The 19076-nt window shown below is 46.4% G+C and overlaps 1 protein-coding gene across 3 annotated transcripts in view; it reads right to left on the bottom strand.

Moving 5' to 3' along the window:
* Positions 1-11891: 11891 nt before the first annotated feature.
* LOC129697815 (P2Y purinoceptor 8-like) overlaps positions 11892-19076 on the bottom strand; it is a 45054-nt gene continuing 37869 nt past the window's right edge. For all 3 annotated transcript variants that reach the window (XM_055636441.1, XM_055636442.1, XM_055636444.1), the window contains one exon: positions 11892-14560. In XM_055636441.1, the coding sequence (XP_055492416.1) occupies positions 13443-14495 (1053 nt within the window). In that variant the 5' untranslated portion in view covers positions 14496-14560 and the 3' untranslated portion in view covers positions 11892-13442. The remainder of the gene's footprint in view (positions 14561-19076) is intronic.

Here is a 19076-nt window from a genome sequence, read left to right as displayed (position 1 = left end):
AGAGTGGTGAATCTCTGGAACTCTCTGCCACAGAGGGTAGTTGAGGCCAGTTCATTGGCTATATTTAAGAGGGAGTTAGATGTGGCCCTTGTGGCTAAGGGGATCAGGGGGTATGGAGAGAAGGCAGGTAAGGGATACTGAGTTGGATGATCAGCCATGATCATATTGAATGGCGGTGCAGGCTCGAAGGGCCGAATGGCCTACTCCTGCACCTAATTTCTATGTTTCTATGTTTCTATAAACTAATTCTTCCCCCTCCCCTGTATGTCCCCCCACCCACCCCCACCCCTCCCCACCTCGACATTCCATCTGAATGTCCAGTAGGCGGCGCGACTCTGGTCAGCAGCGGCCTCTGCAGCCCGTCTGCGTTTTTATTATTTTCTGTCTATGATTCTATGTAGTTTTTGTTATTTTTTGTTGGGGTGTGTGTGTGGGGGGTTGGGAGGGAGGGGGGCAACTTTTAAATCTCTCCCTGCACGGGAGACCCGACCTTTTCTTGTCGGTCTCCGTTGTCGTTGGGGCTGCAAGGAGGTGCGGCCTCCAACAGGAAGACCGGGGGCTCTGGTGCCGACGACTCACCGTCACCGTCGTGGAGCTGGCCGAGTCCGGAGAGGGTGGAGCGGTGGAGGAGCGCTGCTGCTGCTGCTGCTGCTGCTGCTGCTGCGGCCCGACCTCCGGAGATTAGGAGGCTGCTACTGCGGGTCTGCGGACGTCGGCACCGGGAGCCTGCGGGTCCCTAGAGGGAGACCGCCTTTCTGGGCCCCTGCAACGGCGACTTCTCCCGCCCGAGTTGCGGGGTCGAAGAGCTCCTGGAGTGGGGCCTGACATCACCACCCCGCGCGGCTTGGAATGGCCGCGGGACTCTGCGAGCGTACGCCAGGGGCTCTAACACCAAGACCCCGTTGTGCGACCTCGCATCACCCCGGCGTGGCTTTAATGGCCGCGGGACAATCGCCATCGCCAGCCGGGGGCTTTGACTTTGACTCTGACATCGGGGGGGGGGGGGGGAGAGTGCAGTGGAGAGATAAGTTTTTTTTGGCCTTCCATCACAGCAATGGGATGGATGTTTATGTAAAATGTAAATTATGTTGTGTCTGGGGTCTATTTGTTTGTAATGTATGGCTGCAGAAACGGCATTTCGTTTGGACCTCAAGGGGTCCAAATGACAATTAAATTGACTATGGACTATTGACTATTGATGAAGGTTCCGATTCAAAAACAATCGCCCATTCCTTTTTTCTAGAGATATTGATGAGCCAAACGCAGGCAGATGGGACCAGTGTAGATGGGACATGTTGGTCCTTATGGGCAAGTTAAGCCAAAGGGCCTGTTTCCACACTGTATGATTCTGTGACTCAATGCTGCCTGACTCGCTGAGTTACTACAGTATTTTATGTCTCTCTTCGGTGTAAACCAGCATCTGCAGTTCTTTCCTATGCTATAATTTATCAGAATTTCTCTGTATATTCCTTTTGAAAATAGAGCCAATCAAAAGGTGACATTGGCTTCCAATTTGTATGGATTTCATTGGTCTGGAGAAGATTGCTTCACACAAAATAGATGGAGCTGGTCAACATATCAGGATATCAAAGCTGTTAAAGTTAAAAATATAATCTTTATTTGGAGATTCTTAGAATGTATGGAGTATGTACTTGTTTGAAGATGGGTTTGACCTGAAATGACCATCTGAGTTACTCCAGCACTCCAGTGTTTTTTTTACTCCATGTTCTCAGGTTTGTAAATGGAGGTGACCACTCAAGATAATCAGATGTAACATTGATGGGGAGAGGTGGATAGTTCATATGTTCATTTGTCCTAGAAGGAGAATTAGACCATTCGGCCCATCAAGTCTACGCCATTCAATCATGGCTGATCTATCTTTCCCTCTCAACCCCATATCACTGCCTTCTCCCCATACTTGGCATCTTTACTAATCAAGAACCTGTCTATCTCTGCATTAAAAATATCCATTGACTTAACCACAGCAGTCTCTGGCTGTGAATTTCACAGATTCACCGCTGTCTGACTAAAGAAATTCCTCCTCGCCTTCTGTCTAAAGGCACGCCCTTTTATTCAACGGCATGTGGGCCTAGACTCTCCCACTAGTGGAAGCATCCTCTCCACATCCACTCCATCAAGGCCTTTCACTATTTGGTAAGTTTCAATTATGTTCCTACCCCTCATCCTTCTAAACTCCAGCGAGTGCAGGCCCAGTGCCTTCAAACACTGATCATACTATATGTTAACCCCCTCATTCCTGGGATCATTGAAATAATACCCTTAGGCTGATGCCGACTTTATCTGCAAGCCAGTCTTCCTTATCCATAACTAACAGAAACACATGTAGAAATATTGTGTTTCAATACATACGTTGTGAGAGGAATAGATCTTGTCCAGAGTAAGAGAATTCTTACTCCTTGTGTCCTCTGGTACAGACCAGAGGACACAAGTTTAAGGTGAGGGGGGAAAGTGGTCATATAAGACTGAGGGGTAACCTTTTGGCACAAAGGGTGGTGGGTGTGTGGGACGAACTGCCAGAGGAGGTAGTTGAGGCAGGGAAATCCCAACGTTTGGGATGTTGGTTGGGATGTAATGTTAAAATTGTACAAGGCATTGGTGAGGCCAATTCTGGAGTATGGTGTACAATTTTGGTCGCCTAATTATAGGAAGGATGTCAACAAAATAGAGAGAGTACAGGGGAGATTTACTAGAATGTTGCCTGGGTTTCAGCAAATAAGTTACAGAGAAAGGTTGAACAAGTTAGGGCTTTATTCTTTGGAGCGCAGAAGGTTAAGGGGGGACTTGATAGAGTAGGTATGTTACAAAACCTACCTGAATCGTGGCTGAGCATCTGCCCCACCCCTTGTGTGTGATTTTGGCGCTGTTTAGAGGGGGCGGGTTTAAAACGCGATTTTTACTAGGCTGTCGCAATCGAAAATGTTCAGCCTAGTAAATCATTAACGGAAAATCGCTGAAAGACCCCGTCGCAAAAGGTACTATTAGTTTTTATGGCCTTGTATAATAGTTATAGTAGTTTAAAAATCACTCTCTCACTCCGCAACCTCTCGCAGCCCCAAGGTTTTATAAAGCAAACAATTAAAGGTAGGTACCTTATTTTTACATTAAATGGGGCATGTATTTAACCCTGTAATATAAAGTTTTCTATAGCAAGTAGCTCATTTTGGGCTCTTTATATCCCGCAGTATTTTTCTGGGCATTTGAGGGCACAAATCCAGCGCAATGTGAACGTTCTAAACCAGCGCGTTCACAGGAACCCAATAGAAAGCCGATTTAAATTGACTTTAATTTACAGCAATTGAACACTAAATTCCTTTCATTTGGCCTATAAATTGATGTAAATGAGATTTAAAAATCATGCTTTATTGTGAATTATTTGTGAATATTATTTGGACACTTGGGCTATTTAAAAATGTTAATCATTTATTAAGAAATGGATAGATGTTTAGATCTGGTAAATTGAAGTTTGAAATTAGCTACAATTGGGTAACTAACTAATTATATGCTTTAATTTCAGGTCATCCAAGTTAGATTATTTTATATTTGTTTCAGAATGGTTCAATCTATGATAACTGAAAATTTCATTCAGTTCTCTTAATTTTTAAGAAGGTTATGGGCTTTTGACTGTCCACGATCACAGCTTTTTTGTTATGTCCATAGAAAATCAACAGGGAACAAGATGCTAATTTCCGAGTATGAAAATGGCCATAACCTTTTTATTACTTGAGATATGAAAGTGAATTAGGTGTCAAATTAAACTTCTTTTTATGCTTTATCTGGTGGGATAAATTGCAGACTTGATTTTTTAAATCTCAAAATTTTGTAACATTGCTAGATAGAGGTCTTTAAAATGATGAGAGGGATAGACAGAGTTGACGTGGATAAGCTTTTCCCACTGAGAGTAGGGAAGATTCAAACAAGGGGACATGACTTGAGAATTAAGGGACAGAAGTTTAGGGGTAACATGAGGGGGAACTTCTTTACTCAGAGAGTGCTGGCTGTGTGGAATGAGCTTCCAGTGAAGGTGGTGGAGGCAGGTTCGTTTTTATCATTTAAAAATAAATTGGATAGTTATATGGACGGGAAAGGTATGGAGGGTTATGGTCTGAACGCAGGTGTATGGGACTAGGGGAGAATACGTGTTCGGCACGGACTAGAAGGGTCGAGATGGCCTGTTTCCGTCCTGTAATTGTTATATGGTTATATGGTTATTTGGTTTAAGAAACATTTGGACAGGTACATTGATAGGGCAGGTTTAGAGGGATGTGGGCCAAACGCAGGCAGATGGGACGAGTGTAGATGGGATGTGTTGGTCGGTGTGGGCGAGTTGGGTCAAAGGGCCTGTTTCTACGATGTATAACTATGCTGCCATGCAGTTCTTTGATCTATCTCTATTTCTAAGCAACGATACTATGACTACATGCCACCATGAAACTTGTGGTTGGTGAAGGGAGGTTTTTTTCTATGAAGGGCACTTTTGCCTATGACTCTGATATAATGGACCAGACTTCTAAAAGATACTGAAGAAATGTCTGACAACCAAGTTAAGTTTTGCTTTCCTACCGACGGAAATATCAATCCCTTGTTCATCGTCTTACTTTGATCCCGTTCTAGCTCCATGCAACAGCCAGAGTTAGCGGACGGTATAACCTGCCTGCTTCCCTTGCTAATACGTACAGTGACCCAAATCCAAACACGTAACTTGATCACTTTACGTTGGCAGATATGAGTTTTTTTTATTTCAACAAGCAAAGCAGAAGGAAAAACACATTAGTGGTTCAAATCAAGATTAAGACAATTTCCTTTTTAAAATTTTTATAATCTGAAGTTTCTCGTGTTTAGTTTAGTTTAGTTTAGTTTGGAGATACAGTGCGGGAACAGGCCCTTCGGCCCACCGAGTCCGCACCGACTAGCGATCCCCGCACACTAACACTATCCTGCACACACTACGGGACAATTTACAATTTTACCGAAGCCAATTAACCTCTAAACCTGCAAGTCTTTGGAGTGTGGGAGGAAACCGGAGCACCCTGTGGAAAAACCCACGCAGTTCACAGGGAGAACGTACAAACCCCGTACAGACAGCACCTGTAGTCAGGATCGAACCTGGATCTCTGGCGCTGTGAGGCAGCAACTCTATCACTGCGCCATCTTGCTGACTAAATTACGAAACTTGTCATTAGCAATTGGTTTAATTGTTTTTAACGAGAGTGTTTTTTCTTCCTTGTTGCCATTTCTCCAGCATTGATGGGAGAAAGGGAGCATTGTAAAGTGAATTATATGTGTGGTGGAATATTATTACTAATATTAGCAATACAAATTGTAATATATATAATTAAAACATATGTAAGTTGGAATTTGTTACATGTTGGTTAGGGTGCCGTAAATGTGTTTATTGGAGTAAAATTAGTAAATTTACAGGTGCACAACCTTTTATCCAAAAGCCTTGGGACCAGACACTTTTCGTAATTCGGAATTTTTCGGCTTTCGGATTGGAAGATTTTTAGCGTAGATTTTAATGGCTGGCTCAGTGGTAGAGTGCTCGGCTCATATCCGCAAGGTCGCGAATTTGCGCCTCGATCCCGGCAGTTACTCGATCGCGAGTTTGAGTCTTCAATGTAGTTTTTTCTTGCAGAATAGGAGAGAATAGGGAGAGTTAGGCTGGGATCATTCTCTGTGAGATGATCTTAGTGCGGGAGACAAGTATAGGAGAGGTGTACTGACTGTGTGGGCAGAACTTTGGAAGTGATTGCCCACCATTCTCAAAAGCCGCTGTGTCTCCCTGTCCCTCCAACTCCAGAGGAATCCGCTCCCTGATGGGCCGCTATGGTGACAAGTGGCAGTTCGCCCACAGCCCGAGCTGCGCCACCCCAAGAACAAGACGTACCTACACACCATCAGCTTCTGCCCCTGAGCGTGTTCCTCTGGAGTTGCTGATCTGGGATCCCCGTGCTTGCAGTGGGCCTGGGGGTCGGTGTCCCGATGAGGGGGCGCAGCTCGGGCTGTGGGCGAACTGCCACTTGTTGCCGTAGTGGCCCATCGGGGAGCGGCTTCTGGTGGTCCTGATGTCTCCGGCCACCCCCCTGTACAGGAGCTGAGACTGGGAACTGTACCGCCCTTGCAGGTGAGCAGGAGAGTGGGGTTGTTTGCAGTTGCAGAGGGAGGGGGCAAGGGCGGTACAGTTCCCAGTCTCAGCTCCTGTCCAGGGGGGTGGCCGGAGACGTCAGGACCAACAGGAACCCACTCCCCGATGCGCCGCTACAGCGACAAGTGGCAGTTCGCCCACAGCCCGAGCTGCGCCCCCTCATCCGCAACCCGGGTTCCTCTGGAGTTGGAACGGGGCTGGGCTAGAGTTGCTGCTGGCTGTGAGTCTCTGGGATCTCCGTGCTTGCAGTCGGTGTCCCGTTGGTCCTGACGTCTCCGGCCACCCCCCTGGAATGGAGCTGAGACTGGGAACTGTACCGCCCTTGCCCCCTCCCTCTGCAATTGCAAACAACCCCACTCTCCTGCTCACCTGCAAGGGCGGTACAGTTCCCAGTCTCAGCTCCTGTACAGGGGGGTGGCCGGAGACGTCACAGCCCGAGCTGCGCCCCCTCATCTGCAACCCCAAGAACAAGACGTACCTTGCACACCATCAGCTTCTGTCCCTACGGGAAGCGTGTTCCTCTGGAGTTGGAACGGGGCTGGGCTGCTGCTGGCTGTGGGTCTCTGGGATCTCCATGCTTGCAGTGGGCCTGAGGGACGGTGTCCCGTTGGTCCTGACATCTCTGGTGACTGGCACTGACCTGCTGGCTGGCATCGCCGACGTGAAGACAGTGCAAAGCCCCCGCGCCGGTGCAATGGGCGGGGAACTGGAGAGGGGAGGGAAGGGGTCACACACATGGCCGGGAAGCAGAGGGGTGTAGGTGGGGTGAAACTGAAGGGAGCGACAATTTGCTGCTGCCTGCACGCTGAGTTAAAAAGTTCCCACGCAAGACTCACGATACACTGTGTATTGTGTCTACCGTGGGAACATTTAAACTCAGCGGGCAGGCAGCAGAGATTGTCAATTATTAACCCTCCCGCGCAATATACCCTCACCTTCTCTTTTATGAATGGGGATTTAGTTCCCCTTTCTTCGAGGACCGACCGGAGGTTCCGCTGTCACCTCTGCGGGCCGCCCTCGGTGAACGTTTTCAAGGACCTCTCTTCAAGGACTGTAAAAATGTCCGCTATTCGGAGTTTTTCGTTATTTGCATCTTCGGATAAAAGGTTGTGCACCTGTACTTAGTAAGGGTGTCGAGTTATGGGGCGAAGGCAGGAGAATGGGGTTGATATGGAAAGATAGATTAGCCATGATTGAATGGTGGAGTAGACTTGATGGGCCGAAGGGTCTAATTCTGCTCCTAGAACTTATGATATGGGTTGGTGTGTGTAGAAGGATCAGAAGAAGGGTCGTGACCCAAAACGTCACCCATTCCTTCTCTCCAGAGATGCTGCCAGTCCCGCTGAGTTACTCTGGCTTTTTGTGTCCATCTTTGGTTTAAACCAGCATCTGCAGTTCCTTCCTACACATGCAGTTTGTTTTAATACCTAGCCTGATTAAATGATAAAGTCCAGATAGCACCACGGCTTTCGGTGGCGGCGACATCACCACGGAGGTCCGCTGGACTGGAGGGCGGCATCTTCGGCCTGGATCGATCGCCTCAGCGCAGAGGGTGAACTCACTGTGGTGGATGTTTAATTTGTTTTTATTGTATGTTTTGTTATTATTGATTCTGTGTATGACTGCAGGCAACATAATTTCGTTCAGACCGAAAGGTCTGAATGACAATAAAGGATCTATCTATCTATCTATCTATCTATCTATCTATCTATCTATCTATCTATGTGGAGAGTTAAGGTGGAAATGGGTGACAAAAAGTGCATTGAGAAAGGTTATCTTTTTATGACTAGATTGTTTCTTCACTTCCATTTCCACTTCTGCTTAGGGTCCCTATTGTTTGGTGGTTTCTGAGGCACCAGCAGACTTCATATAAGTAATTTCTGATCATCTTTCCTCTTGAAAAAATCGTGTCAGATCTTGGTAGATTATTCAATTACAGTGAACCACAGATAATGTTGACCCTTCTCAATCTGTGGACTCCCGACCTAATAATCTCACATTTAATTCCCTCTTGCTAGCAATCAGATGTCTTCATAACTTCCATTTCTACCACCGAACTTACCAGGATCGCTGTGTTATGCCCCTGTCCCACTTAGGAAACCTGAACGGAAACCGCTGGAGACTTTGCGCCCCACCCAAGGTTTCCGTGCAGTTGCCGGAGGTTGCAGGTGGTTGCCGGAGGTTGCAGGTAGTGGAAGCAGGTAGGGAGACTGACAAAAACCTCCGGGAACCACACGGAAACCATGGGTGGGGCGCAAAGTCTCCAGAGGTTTCCGTTCAGGTTTCCTCAGTGGGACAGGGGCATTACAGTGCTTACAGCGCCAGTGACCTGGGTTTGACCCTGACTACTGGTGCCGTCTGCACAGAGTGTGTATGTTCTCTCCCTGGCCACGTGGGTTTTCTCCGCGATGTTCGTTTTTTTCACACACTCCAAAGACGTACAGGTTTGTAGGTTAATTGGCTTGGGATAAATGTAAAATTGTCCCTAGTGTGTAGGAGTGTCAGTGTGTGGGGATTGCTGGTCGGCATGCTGTGCCATGGGGCTTGTTTCCATGCTGTATCTCTAAACTATACTAAACTAAACTGCAGATGCTTGACTCTTGCATGGAACTCAATGGGTCAGATAGCATTTCTGGAAGTTTTGGGTCAGGACCCTTCTTCAGACTGATTGTTGTTGGGGTGAAAAAACTAGGACAAATCCTGGTGAGTGTCAGGTGGATACAGGTTGGAGATCATAAGGAAACAAAAGGATGACAAAAGGGGACTAAGGGGACAAAGAAACAGTGTTGATCAGAAGAGAAGCAGAGTGAAATGTAAAGCCAGATAAACGAATACTAGTGGAAATGGGATGGGGGTCGGGAATAGGAGGGGAAGACATGCTAAATTTACAGAAAGGACAATTTTTAGCAAAATTAGGATAAACTATGTCATGAAGTAGACACAGCACTGGAAATAGTCAACAGGTTAGCTAGGATCTTTGGAGAAAGAAAAAAAGAAAGTTTCAAGTCTCAGTGGTTGTGCAGTGGTAGAGTTGCTGCCTTAAGGTGCTTGCAGCACCAGAGACCCGGGTTCAATCCTGACTACGGGTGCTGCATATACAGAGTTTTTGAACGTTCTCCCCGTGACCTGCGTGGTTTATCGCTGAGATCTTTGGTTTCCTCCCACACTCCAAAGATATGCAGGATTGTATGCATCTGTGGAAAGCATCTTGTCCGGAAATATTACCATCTGGTTTGGGAATTGCTCTGCCCAGGACAAGAAGGCTCTGCAGAGAGTAGTGCGTTTGGCCGAACACACTATGGGAACTTCACTCGCCCCTCTACAGGAACTATACATCAGGAGGTGCAACTCCAGAGCCAATACAATCATGGGAGACCCCTTCCACCCCTGCAACGGACTGTTCCAGCTGCTACAGTCAGGCAAACGCCTCCGTTGCCATGCTGTGAGAACGGAGAGGTTGAGAAAAAGCTTCTTCCCAGAGACCATTAGGAATGTAAACTCCTATCTCACCAGGGACTAACTTTACTGAACCACTCTACTGCATTTTTATAAAAATTGCTGTTTTTTTCTCTTTTTCCTTCTGCCCACAATATTTAATATGAAAAAGAACATGTGATTCTTTTACATTTTGTTTGTAGTTTGTTTGTCTTTTTGCACAAAGTCCACGAGCATTGCCACTTTTCATTTCACTGCACATCTCGTATGTGTATGTGACAAATAAACTTGACTTGACTCGACTTGACTTGACTTGGGACTAATTAGCTTGGTGTAAGTGTGAATTGTCCCTAATGTATGTAGGATAGTGTTAATATGCGGGGATCGCCAGTCGGTGGGGGCTCGTTGGGCTTTAGGGCCTGTTTCCGCGTTGTATCTCTAAAGTAAAGTAAATAATCCTTCATCAGATCCTTTCTTCTGCGAAGCTGAGTAGAAATCTGAAACATAATCTGAACCTTTGAAACCTTTGAATTGGCTCTCCTTTCTGAGACAATTAAGAGTCAATAATTCATGTGAATAGATTTTTATTGGGTTAAGACATGACAAATCACAATGCAGTGTTAGGAAATGGAGTGGGAGGGAAATCAATAATGAATTTCATCAGAATATTTTCAATCTCTCACCTTGCCGGAGATGCGATTATTTTCCGGATCGTATCTCCGGTCGCTCTGCAGCCTAACATCGTGGAGCTGGAGGCCTCGCTCGGGCCTGACTTTGAGCCCCACCGCGGGGAAGTGGACTTACCATCGGAGTTGATCCCTTGCCTGGGATCGACACTCCAACCACGGCCTGCAGATTTCAACATCGCAGAGCTCGCAGTCTCGGGTAGAGACCGAGTCGGGAAGCTCCAATGACGCAGAAGGTTCGACCAGCGCTGACCCGGGGTCCGATCAGCCCGGCGCAGGGGAGCATAGATTCCCTCACTGATGCAGGAGGTTGCTCGCCCCGACATGGAGGGGCCCAAACGCCGCCGGCTACGGAGCCAAGATCATCCTGTCAACGGATAGCTCATGGCCCCCGACCTTGGCAGAACATGTCAGGACTTTCATATGAAGAAAGACTGGATAGACTCGGCTTGTACTGGCTACAATTGAGAAGATTGAGGGGGTTTCTTATAGAAACTTACAACATTCTTAAGGGGTTGGACAGGCTAGATGCAGGAAGATTGCTCCCGATGTTGGGGAAGTCCAGAACAAGGGGTCACAGCTTAAGGATAAGGGGGAAATCTTTTAGGACCGAGATGAGAAAAACATTTTTCACACACATATAGTGGTGAATCTCTGGAATTCTCTGCCACAGAAGGTAGTTGAGGCCAGTTCATTGGCTATATTTAAGAGGGAGTTAGATGTGGCCCTTGTGGCTAAAGGGATCAGGGGGTATGGAGAGAAGGCAGGTACAGGATACTGAGTTGGATGATCACCCATGATCATATTGAATGGCGGTGCAGGCTCGAAGGGCCGAATGGCCTACTCCTGCACCTATTTTCTATGTTTCTATGTAACAAAGGGAGGAGATTGAACTTTTATTTGCCTTCCATCACAGTGAGGAATGGGGAGGAGTCTCCCTACCTGCTTCCACTACCTGCAATCTTTAGCAACCACCTGCAACCTCTGGGAACCGCACGGAAACCTTGGGTGGGGTGCAAAGTCTCCAGAGATTTCTTTTCAGGTTTCCTAAGTGGGACAGGGGCATTACTCCTAAACTGGTCTCTTGGACATTCCTGATGATCAAAACTAGGAACTCTTCAATATCCTCCCCAATTTCTCTTTCTCTTTCTGTTTCCCCTCCTTCAAAACACTCATTGCAATCGATGTCATTATCCACATTTCTATCCCTTTGTCTTAATGCCTCTTTTTGTGACTCACGATCAAACCTTATCTGAACACTTTGAAGAATAAGGAGGAAGCCATTTAGAACGGAGACGAGGAAACACTTTTTCTCACAGAGAGCGGCGAGTCTGTGGAATTCTCTGCCCCAGAGGCGGTGGAGGCTGGTTCTCTGGATGCTTTCAAGAGAGAGCTAGATAGGGCTCTTAAAAATAGCGGAGTCATAGAAACATAGAAACATAGAAATTAGGTGCAGGAGTAGGCCATTCGGACCTTCGAGTCTGCACCACCATTCAATAAGATCATGGCTGATCAGGGGATATGGGGAGAAGGGGATAGTCAGGGGATATGGGGAGAAGGCAGGAATGGGGTACTGATTGTGGATGATCAGCCATGATCACATTGAATGGCGGTGCTGGCTCGAAGGGCCGAATGGCCTACTCCTGCACCTACTGTCTATTGTCTATTGTTTATTGTCACTTTCAGCTCCTGCATCCTTTTATTCTGCGGCTGTGCCCTCTGGTCCAAGACTCTCCCACTAGTGGAAATTTCCTCTCCGCATCCACTCTATCCAGGCCTTTCACTATTTGGTAAGTTTCAATGAGCCCCCTCCCCCCTCATCCTAAACTCCAGAGAGCACAGGCCCAGTGCTGTCAAACACTCAGCATACGTTAACCCAAACATCCCCGGGATCACTATCGTAATCCTGCTCTGGAAATTAGAACAGCATTGCTTGATGTCCACTGACTCATCGAGACTTTGAACGCATCTTTCTGATCTTCTCTTGACCATCACTGCTCAAAGGAGGTAGCCGACAACATCATTATTACTTTTCATGTCTACAAATATATTCTTTATCTGAAGAGATTTTTACATCAAGATGGAGCAACAATAAACATTCACATTCATAAAGCAGCAAATGAAATGTATGCAGGTAGACACAAAATGCTGGAGCAACTCAGCGGGACAGGCAGCATCTCTGGAGAGAAGGAATGGGTCGAGACCCTTCTTCAGCCTGATGTCAGGGGAGTGGGCGGGACAGAGATAGAATGTAGTCGGAGACTGTAAGACTGGTGGGAGAAGTGGGAGGGGATGGAGAGAGAGGGAACGCAAGGGCTATTTGATGTACAATGTACGACCGTGTTTAATATATATGTGCCGAAAGATATCTTAAAAACCCGTGTGCGACAAAGAGCAAAACCCCACAGTTGTTTGATACAAAAAGCTGGAGTCACTCAGCGGGTGTAGGAAGATATTTGACATCTGATCAAAAAAACCCAGGAAGAAAACGTCACACCAAAAGAGGGGAGGGTGGATTCGCACGAGCCCTTTCCAAAAACCTCGGTGTAATTTTTAGAAGTGACGTTCCAAGCCTCCTCTTCTCTCCCACCCCTGTCATCAGAGTGTCCTAGCTTTGTGATCCAGAACTGCAACCAGCGAGCTGTCAAGATGTGTTTGTTTGTTTGTGGACTTCCAGTGGCCAACAATCGCGGGCAAGGTTCTCTCTCTGGAAACACCGCGGGTTATTTTTGCAAATCTCCTTTGTCCGATGCTCCGTTCCCCATCAGTTATAGTTACACAATCACAGTTGCCAGTGAGCAGGAGCCTTGAGTCCTTTGACTCCAATTGAGGAGTGCGCTCAATTCATCACGTTCAAATATACATCAATTCTGGGAATTAACACTTGATCATGGATCTGCCATGATCGAATGGCGGAGCAGACTGGATGGGCCGAATGGCATAATTCTGTTCCTGCCTCTTATGGTCGTAACCATAGACATCTATTTTTTGGAATTCGTCCATTTCCCAGCCGCAGAGGTTGGATGAAGAAACATTTGCAGCGTTGATTAGTTTCATTGTCGATATCGAAAGATGTCGATCAGGCTAAATGATATTTCCATCAGGTTAATTTGACCTGGGGATTGGTGCTACCACAGTGTTCTCCTGGCGTTGTTGGCCTACGCCGTTCCATTTGCTTTGTTCAAAGAGAGTTGTGCCTCCAGATTGTGCTGGTGCTGCCCTGATCTCATGGAGAGCATGCTCTCCCTTCTGTATTCCGTTAAACTTCCTTGACTCGAGACGAGCGCAAAGCCAAAATAGGTCCTGAGCTTCTTGCGAAACTCCTTGGAGGCAAAATAATAGATGAAGGGATCCAGGCAGCTGTTCAAGCAGCTCAGGGTAAGGGTGATCTTGTAGGCGCTGTAAATGCCCCCCCCGTAAAAGATGCGCTTGATCATGTGGGCCAGAAGGATTAAGTTGTTCGGGGCGAAGCACGTGATGAACACCGAGAGCACGATCAACGCCAAGCAAATCGCTCTCCGCTTTTGCTCGTAGCCGTGGTACGAGGATGTCCTGATCAGCTTGGCGATTATGCGGGTGTAGCAGTACACGGTGATGCAGAAGGGGATGAGGAACAGAACCAAGAACAAGGTGAAGAGGAAGGCGGCCCAGGCCTCTTTGGAAGGAAGCATGTCCTTCCTCAAGATGTCGAAGCACGTGGTGATATTCAGCGCGCCGACGTGGTAAGTCAAGTCGCTCATCTCCAGAGGCAGCAAGGCGGTAAGGACCGCCGCCCACATCCCAAAGCAAACCAGAACGGAGTACCTCTTTGTCCGCCATCTGGTGCAGTACATCGGGTGCACCACGCCCGCGTAACGCTCCAGGCTAATGCAGGTCATGGTTAGGATGGAGCAGTACATGTTGGAGTAAAACAGCACCGTAACCACGCTGCACAGGCTCGACCCAAACGTCCAGTTGTTTCCGCTCCAATGGTACATGCTCTGGAAGGGCAGGAAGATACCGAGCACCAGGTCGGTGATGGTGAGGTTGATCATGAAGATGATGGATGGTGTCTTCGGCTGAGTTTGGCAAAGCAGGAACAGAGAGAACCCGTTGCCGGGCAAACTGATCATAGCAACGATGAGGTAGACGACGGGAAGAGCGTTCTTGATGGTCGGGCTGGAGAGCATCTCCAGAGTTTCATTGTCCAAGCTAGTTTCATTTTCCGCCATGACAAAGTAAACCGACACGATCGGCAACAGTCTCCCACGCAGCCACGGTTCGATGGATTTTACTTCTGATTTGAAAAAGGAAAAGAAAGTTGGCTTTAATAATAACTCAACACATCAAAAAGAAGTAATATTCTGATGTTGACCTGAGAGAATTTTTTTTTATACGAGCCATGAATCTTTAGCGAAGCATTAATTAATGGAACTCACCACTGCCTTAGAAGGAAAAACTCTACCTTTTCAAGGAGGGTCTCGACCCGAAACGCCACCCATTCCTTCTCTCCACAGACGCTGCCTGTCCCACTGAGTTACTCCAGCTATTTGTGTGTACCTTTTTAACCCTTAGTTTCCCTCTCCCATGACTTTTGGTCTAAAAAGGGGGTCTCGACCCAAAATTCCACCCTAGTCATCACCAAGCTGTTGTCCCATTCAGTTTCACTGTCTGGATAACTCGCAATCACCTTCCCCACAGCCAACAATGGACCATTGTGGGCTCCACCTTTCCTTGATCATCGTTTGCATGACGTTCTTTAATTTGTTCTCTGTACCTTTTAGTTTTTTTAGTTTAGTTTAGTTTAGAGATACAGCGTGGAAACAGGCCCTTCGGCCCACCGGGTCCGCGCCGACCAGCGATCCCCCCAGATTAACACTATCCTACACCCACACTAGGGACAATTATTTTTTTTGAACAATCACCAAGCCAATTAACCTACAAACATATACGTCTTTGCAGTGTGGGAGGAAACCGAAGATCTCGGAGCAAACCCACACAGATCACAGGGTGAACGTACAAACTCCGTACAGACAGCACCCGTAGTCAGGATCGAACCCAAGTCTCCGGCGCTCAATTCGTTGTAAGGCATCAACTCCACCGCTGCGCCACCGTGACCACCCTGAATCATCTATATCTCTCGTTTCCTTCTTCCCTGATTCCCAGTTTGAAGAAGGGTACCTTGACCTGAAATGTCACCTATTCCTTTTCTCCAGAGATGCTGCCTGACCCACTGAGTTATTCCAGCATTCTGTGTCCATCTTTGGTATAAACCAACATCTGCAGTTCGTTCCTACTAATTTAGTTTAGTTTAGTGTAGTTTAGTTTTAGTTTAGTTTAGTTTTAGTTTAGTTTAGTTTTAGTTTAGTTTAGTTTAGTTTTAGTTTTAGTTTTAGTTTAGTTTAGTTTAGTTTAGTTTAGTTTAGTTTAGTTTAGTTTAGTTTAGTTTAGTTTAGTTTAGTTTAGTTTAGTTTAGTTTAGTTTAGTTTAGTTTTAGTTTTAGTTTAGTTTAGTTTTAGTTTTAGTTTAGTTTAGTTTAGGTTAGTTCATTATTGGGACGAAAACCAAGGAACAGTGAAAAGCTTTTGTTTACATGCTATCCCGTCAAAGATAATACTATACACAAATACAAACAAATTGTCCACAGTGCACAGAGAAAGGATAAAGGGTACACAAGTAATAACATTGACAGCATCCATGTAACTATTCATTGAAGTAGTATGGATGTCAGATTCAGATCAGATTCAGATTCAATTTTAATTGTCATTGTCAGTGTACAGTACAAAGACAACAAAATGCATGTCAGGGGCTATGGGGAAAAGGCAGGAGAATGGGGTTAAGAGGGAAAGATCGATCAGCCATGATTGAAATGCAGAGTAGATGGGCTGAATGGCCTAATTCTGCCACTGTCACTCATGAAAGTACTATGTAAGCATCACAGCAATATCCAGCTCCAAGAGTGAGGAAAATAAACAACAAATTATTAAAAGGCTATAAATTAAATATATTCTCAACGGGAATAAGAGTCAGGTAGTCATGATGCAGCTTGGTTTGGGACTATGGTTGGACATCGTTTGGAGGATTGTATGGAGTTCTGGTCACCCCACTGCGGGAAGATGTGGAGGCTTTGGAGGGGTGCAGAGAAGGTTTACCAGAACAATACATGGATTAGGGGGTATTAGCCAGAGGGAGAGGTTGGACAGACTTGGACTGTTTCCTCTGGATCTTCAGTATTCAGTATTTAGTTCACTGTCATTTTCACTGAGTACTGACATACACATACAGAGGACATGAAAAATTGTTTCTCAATCAGTTCCTGTCAGTGCAGTTAATAAAAACAGAATAAATACATACAACTTTAAAATGAACTTATCTAAAATAGACTTTCTCTAGAGGTCGAGCAGAGATTTGTTAGAGGGGCAGAGGTACGGTAGATAGTCAGATCTTTACTCCCAGGATGGAAGTATCAAATATTGAAGGGCACAACTTTAAGATGAGAGGGTCAAAGTTTAAAGGAGATGTGCAGAGTATGGAGCATGCCTGGAACATGCTGCCAAGGGTGGTGGAGGACGCAGATACAAACAAACGTGACATTTAAGAGGCTTTTGGGTAGGCAGAGAGAATGGAATGTGAAGGCACATGAAGTTGGTCAGTTGGACATTGTGGGCTATAAGGTCTCTTCATTCATGTGATATATGGGTCAATGTGCAGGAAGGAACTGCAGATGCTGGTTTAACGTGAAGATGGACACAAAAAGTATCTCAATGGGACAGGCAGCATCTATGGAGAGAAGGAATGGGTGATGTTTTGGGTTGAGACCCTGGGCGTCATAGTGTCTGAAGAAGGGTCAAGACCCGAAACGTCACCCATTCCTTCTCTCCATAGATGCTGCCTGCCCCACTGAGTTACTCCAGCTTTTTGTCTATGTACAGTTCAATGGTGATCGATGACTATGACGAAGTCTGTAAAACTATGAGAGAAGTGGATCGGATTGACAGTTGGGTGTTAGCTACAGGGAGTGGTTGGACAGACGCGGAACGCTTCCCTGGATCGCCAAAGGTTTGTGGGATGATCTGATGGAAGTATATAAAATCAAGAGAGGCATAGATGGGGTAGACAGTCAGACCCTTTTTTTCTCAGGATGGAAATATCAAATACTTGATTGCATAGCTTTCAGGTGTGAGGGAGAAAGTTCAAAGGAGATTATGGGGCAAGTTCTTTACACAGGGGGTGGCGAAGACCAAAATAAATTTGACCAAATTTTATACAAAATCATGAGAGGAATAGATCGGGTAGATGCACAGTCCTTTACCCAGATTAAGGGAATCGAGGACCAGAGGACATAGGTTTAAGTTGAAGGAGAAACGATTTAATAGGAATCCAAGGGGTAACATTTTCACACAGAAGGTGGTGGGTGTATGGAACGAGCTGCCAGAGGAGGTAGTTGAGGTTGGGACTACCCCATCATTTAAGAAACAGTTGGACAGGTACATGGATAGGACAGGTTTGGAGGGTTATATACCAAACGCAGGCAAGTGGGACTAGGGTAGCTGGGATATTGTTGGCCGGTGTGGGCAAGTTGGGCCGAAGGGCCCGTTTGCACATGGTATCACTCTATGACTTCCTTTCTCTAGGAGGGATATGCTAGGCTAGCCTTGGAGAGGGTCCAGAGGAGGTTTACGAGAAAGATCCCAGGGATTATTGGTTTAACGTACGAGGAGCATTTGAGGGCTCTGGGCCTGTTGAGAAGGATGAGGGTGGATCTCATTGAAACTTACCGAATACATAGAAACATAGAAAATAGGTGCAGGAGTAGGCCATTCGGCCCTTCGAGCCTGCACCGCCATTCAATATGATCATAGCTGATCATCCAACTCGGTATCCTGTACCTGCCTTCTCTCCATACCCCCTGATCCCTTTAGCCACAAGGGCCACATCTAACTCCCTCTTAAATATAGCCAATGAACTGGCCTCAACTATCTTCTGTGGCAGAGAATTCCACAGATTCACCACTCTCTGTGTGAAGAATGTTTTTCTCATCTCGGTCCTAAAAGATCCCCCTTACCCCCCGCATACTGAAAGGTCGAGATAGTGGATGTGGAGAGTGTGTTTCTATTAGTGGCACAGTTTAGTACCAAAGGGCACAGTCATAGAATAAAGGTTTGTACTTTAAAATGAAGATGTGGATGAATTTCTTTTGCCAGAGGGTGATAAATCAATGGAATTTATTGCCACAGATGGCTGTGGAGGCAAGTCTTTGAGTTTGTTTAATGCAGAGATTGACAGGTATTGGATTAGTAAAGGTGTCAAAGAGCATGGGAGAAGGCAGGAGAATGGGGATTGGGCAAGAGAGGGAAAGATAGATCAGCCATGATTGAATGGCAGAGTAGACTCGTTGGGCCGAATGGCCTAATTCTGCTCCTATCACTAATGAACAAGGGTCTGCTGTGGAAGCGGGAGCGGCTGAAGTATAAATCAAGTAATTGATTGAATGACACAGCATGGAAACAGGCCCTTCGGCCCACAGAGCCCATGCCAACCACCAATCACCCGTTCACAGTAGTTCAACATTATCCCACATTCGCATCCACTTCCGGCACACCGGTGGGAGTTTACAGTTGCAAACCCGTACGTCTTTGGGATGCGGGAGGCAATCGGAGCACCCGGAGGAAACTTGCACGGTCACTGGGGAAAACGTGCAAACTCCACACAGGCAGCACTGGAGGACAGGATCGAACCCGGGGTCTCTGGCGACGTGAGGCAGTAGCTGTACCTGCTGCGCCACTGTGACTCCTTGAATAAGGAGAACCAGA

Source organism: Leucoraja erinacea, chromosome 6 (genome assembly GCF_028641065.1).
Source record: "Leucoraja erinacea ecotype New England chromosome 6, Leri_hhj_1, whole genome shotgun sequence".
NCBI classification, from domain to species: Eukaryota; Metazoa; Chordata; class Chondrichthyes; order Rajiformes; family Rajidae; genus Leucoraja; species Leucoraja erinaceus.
This window is presented reverse-complemented; position numbering and strand designations above follow the sequence as displayed.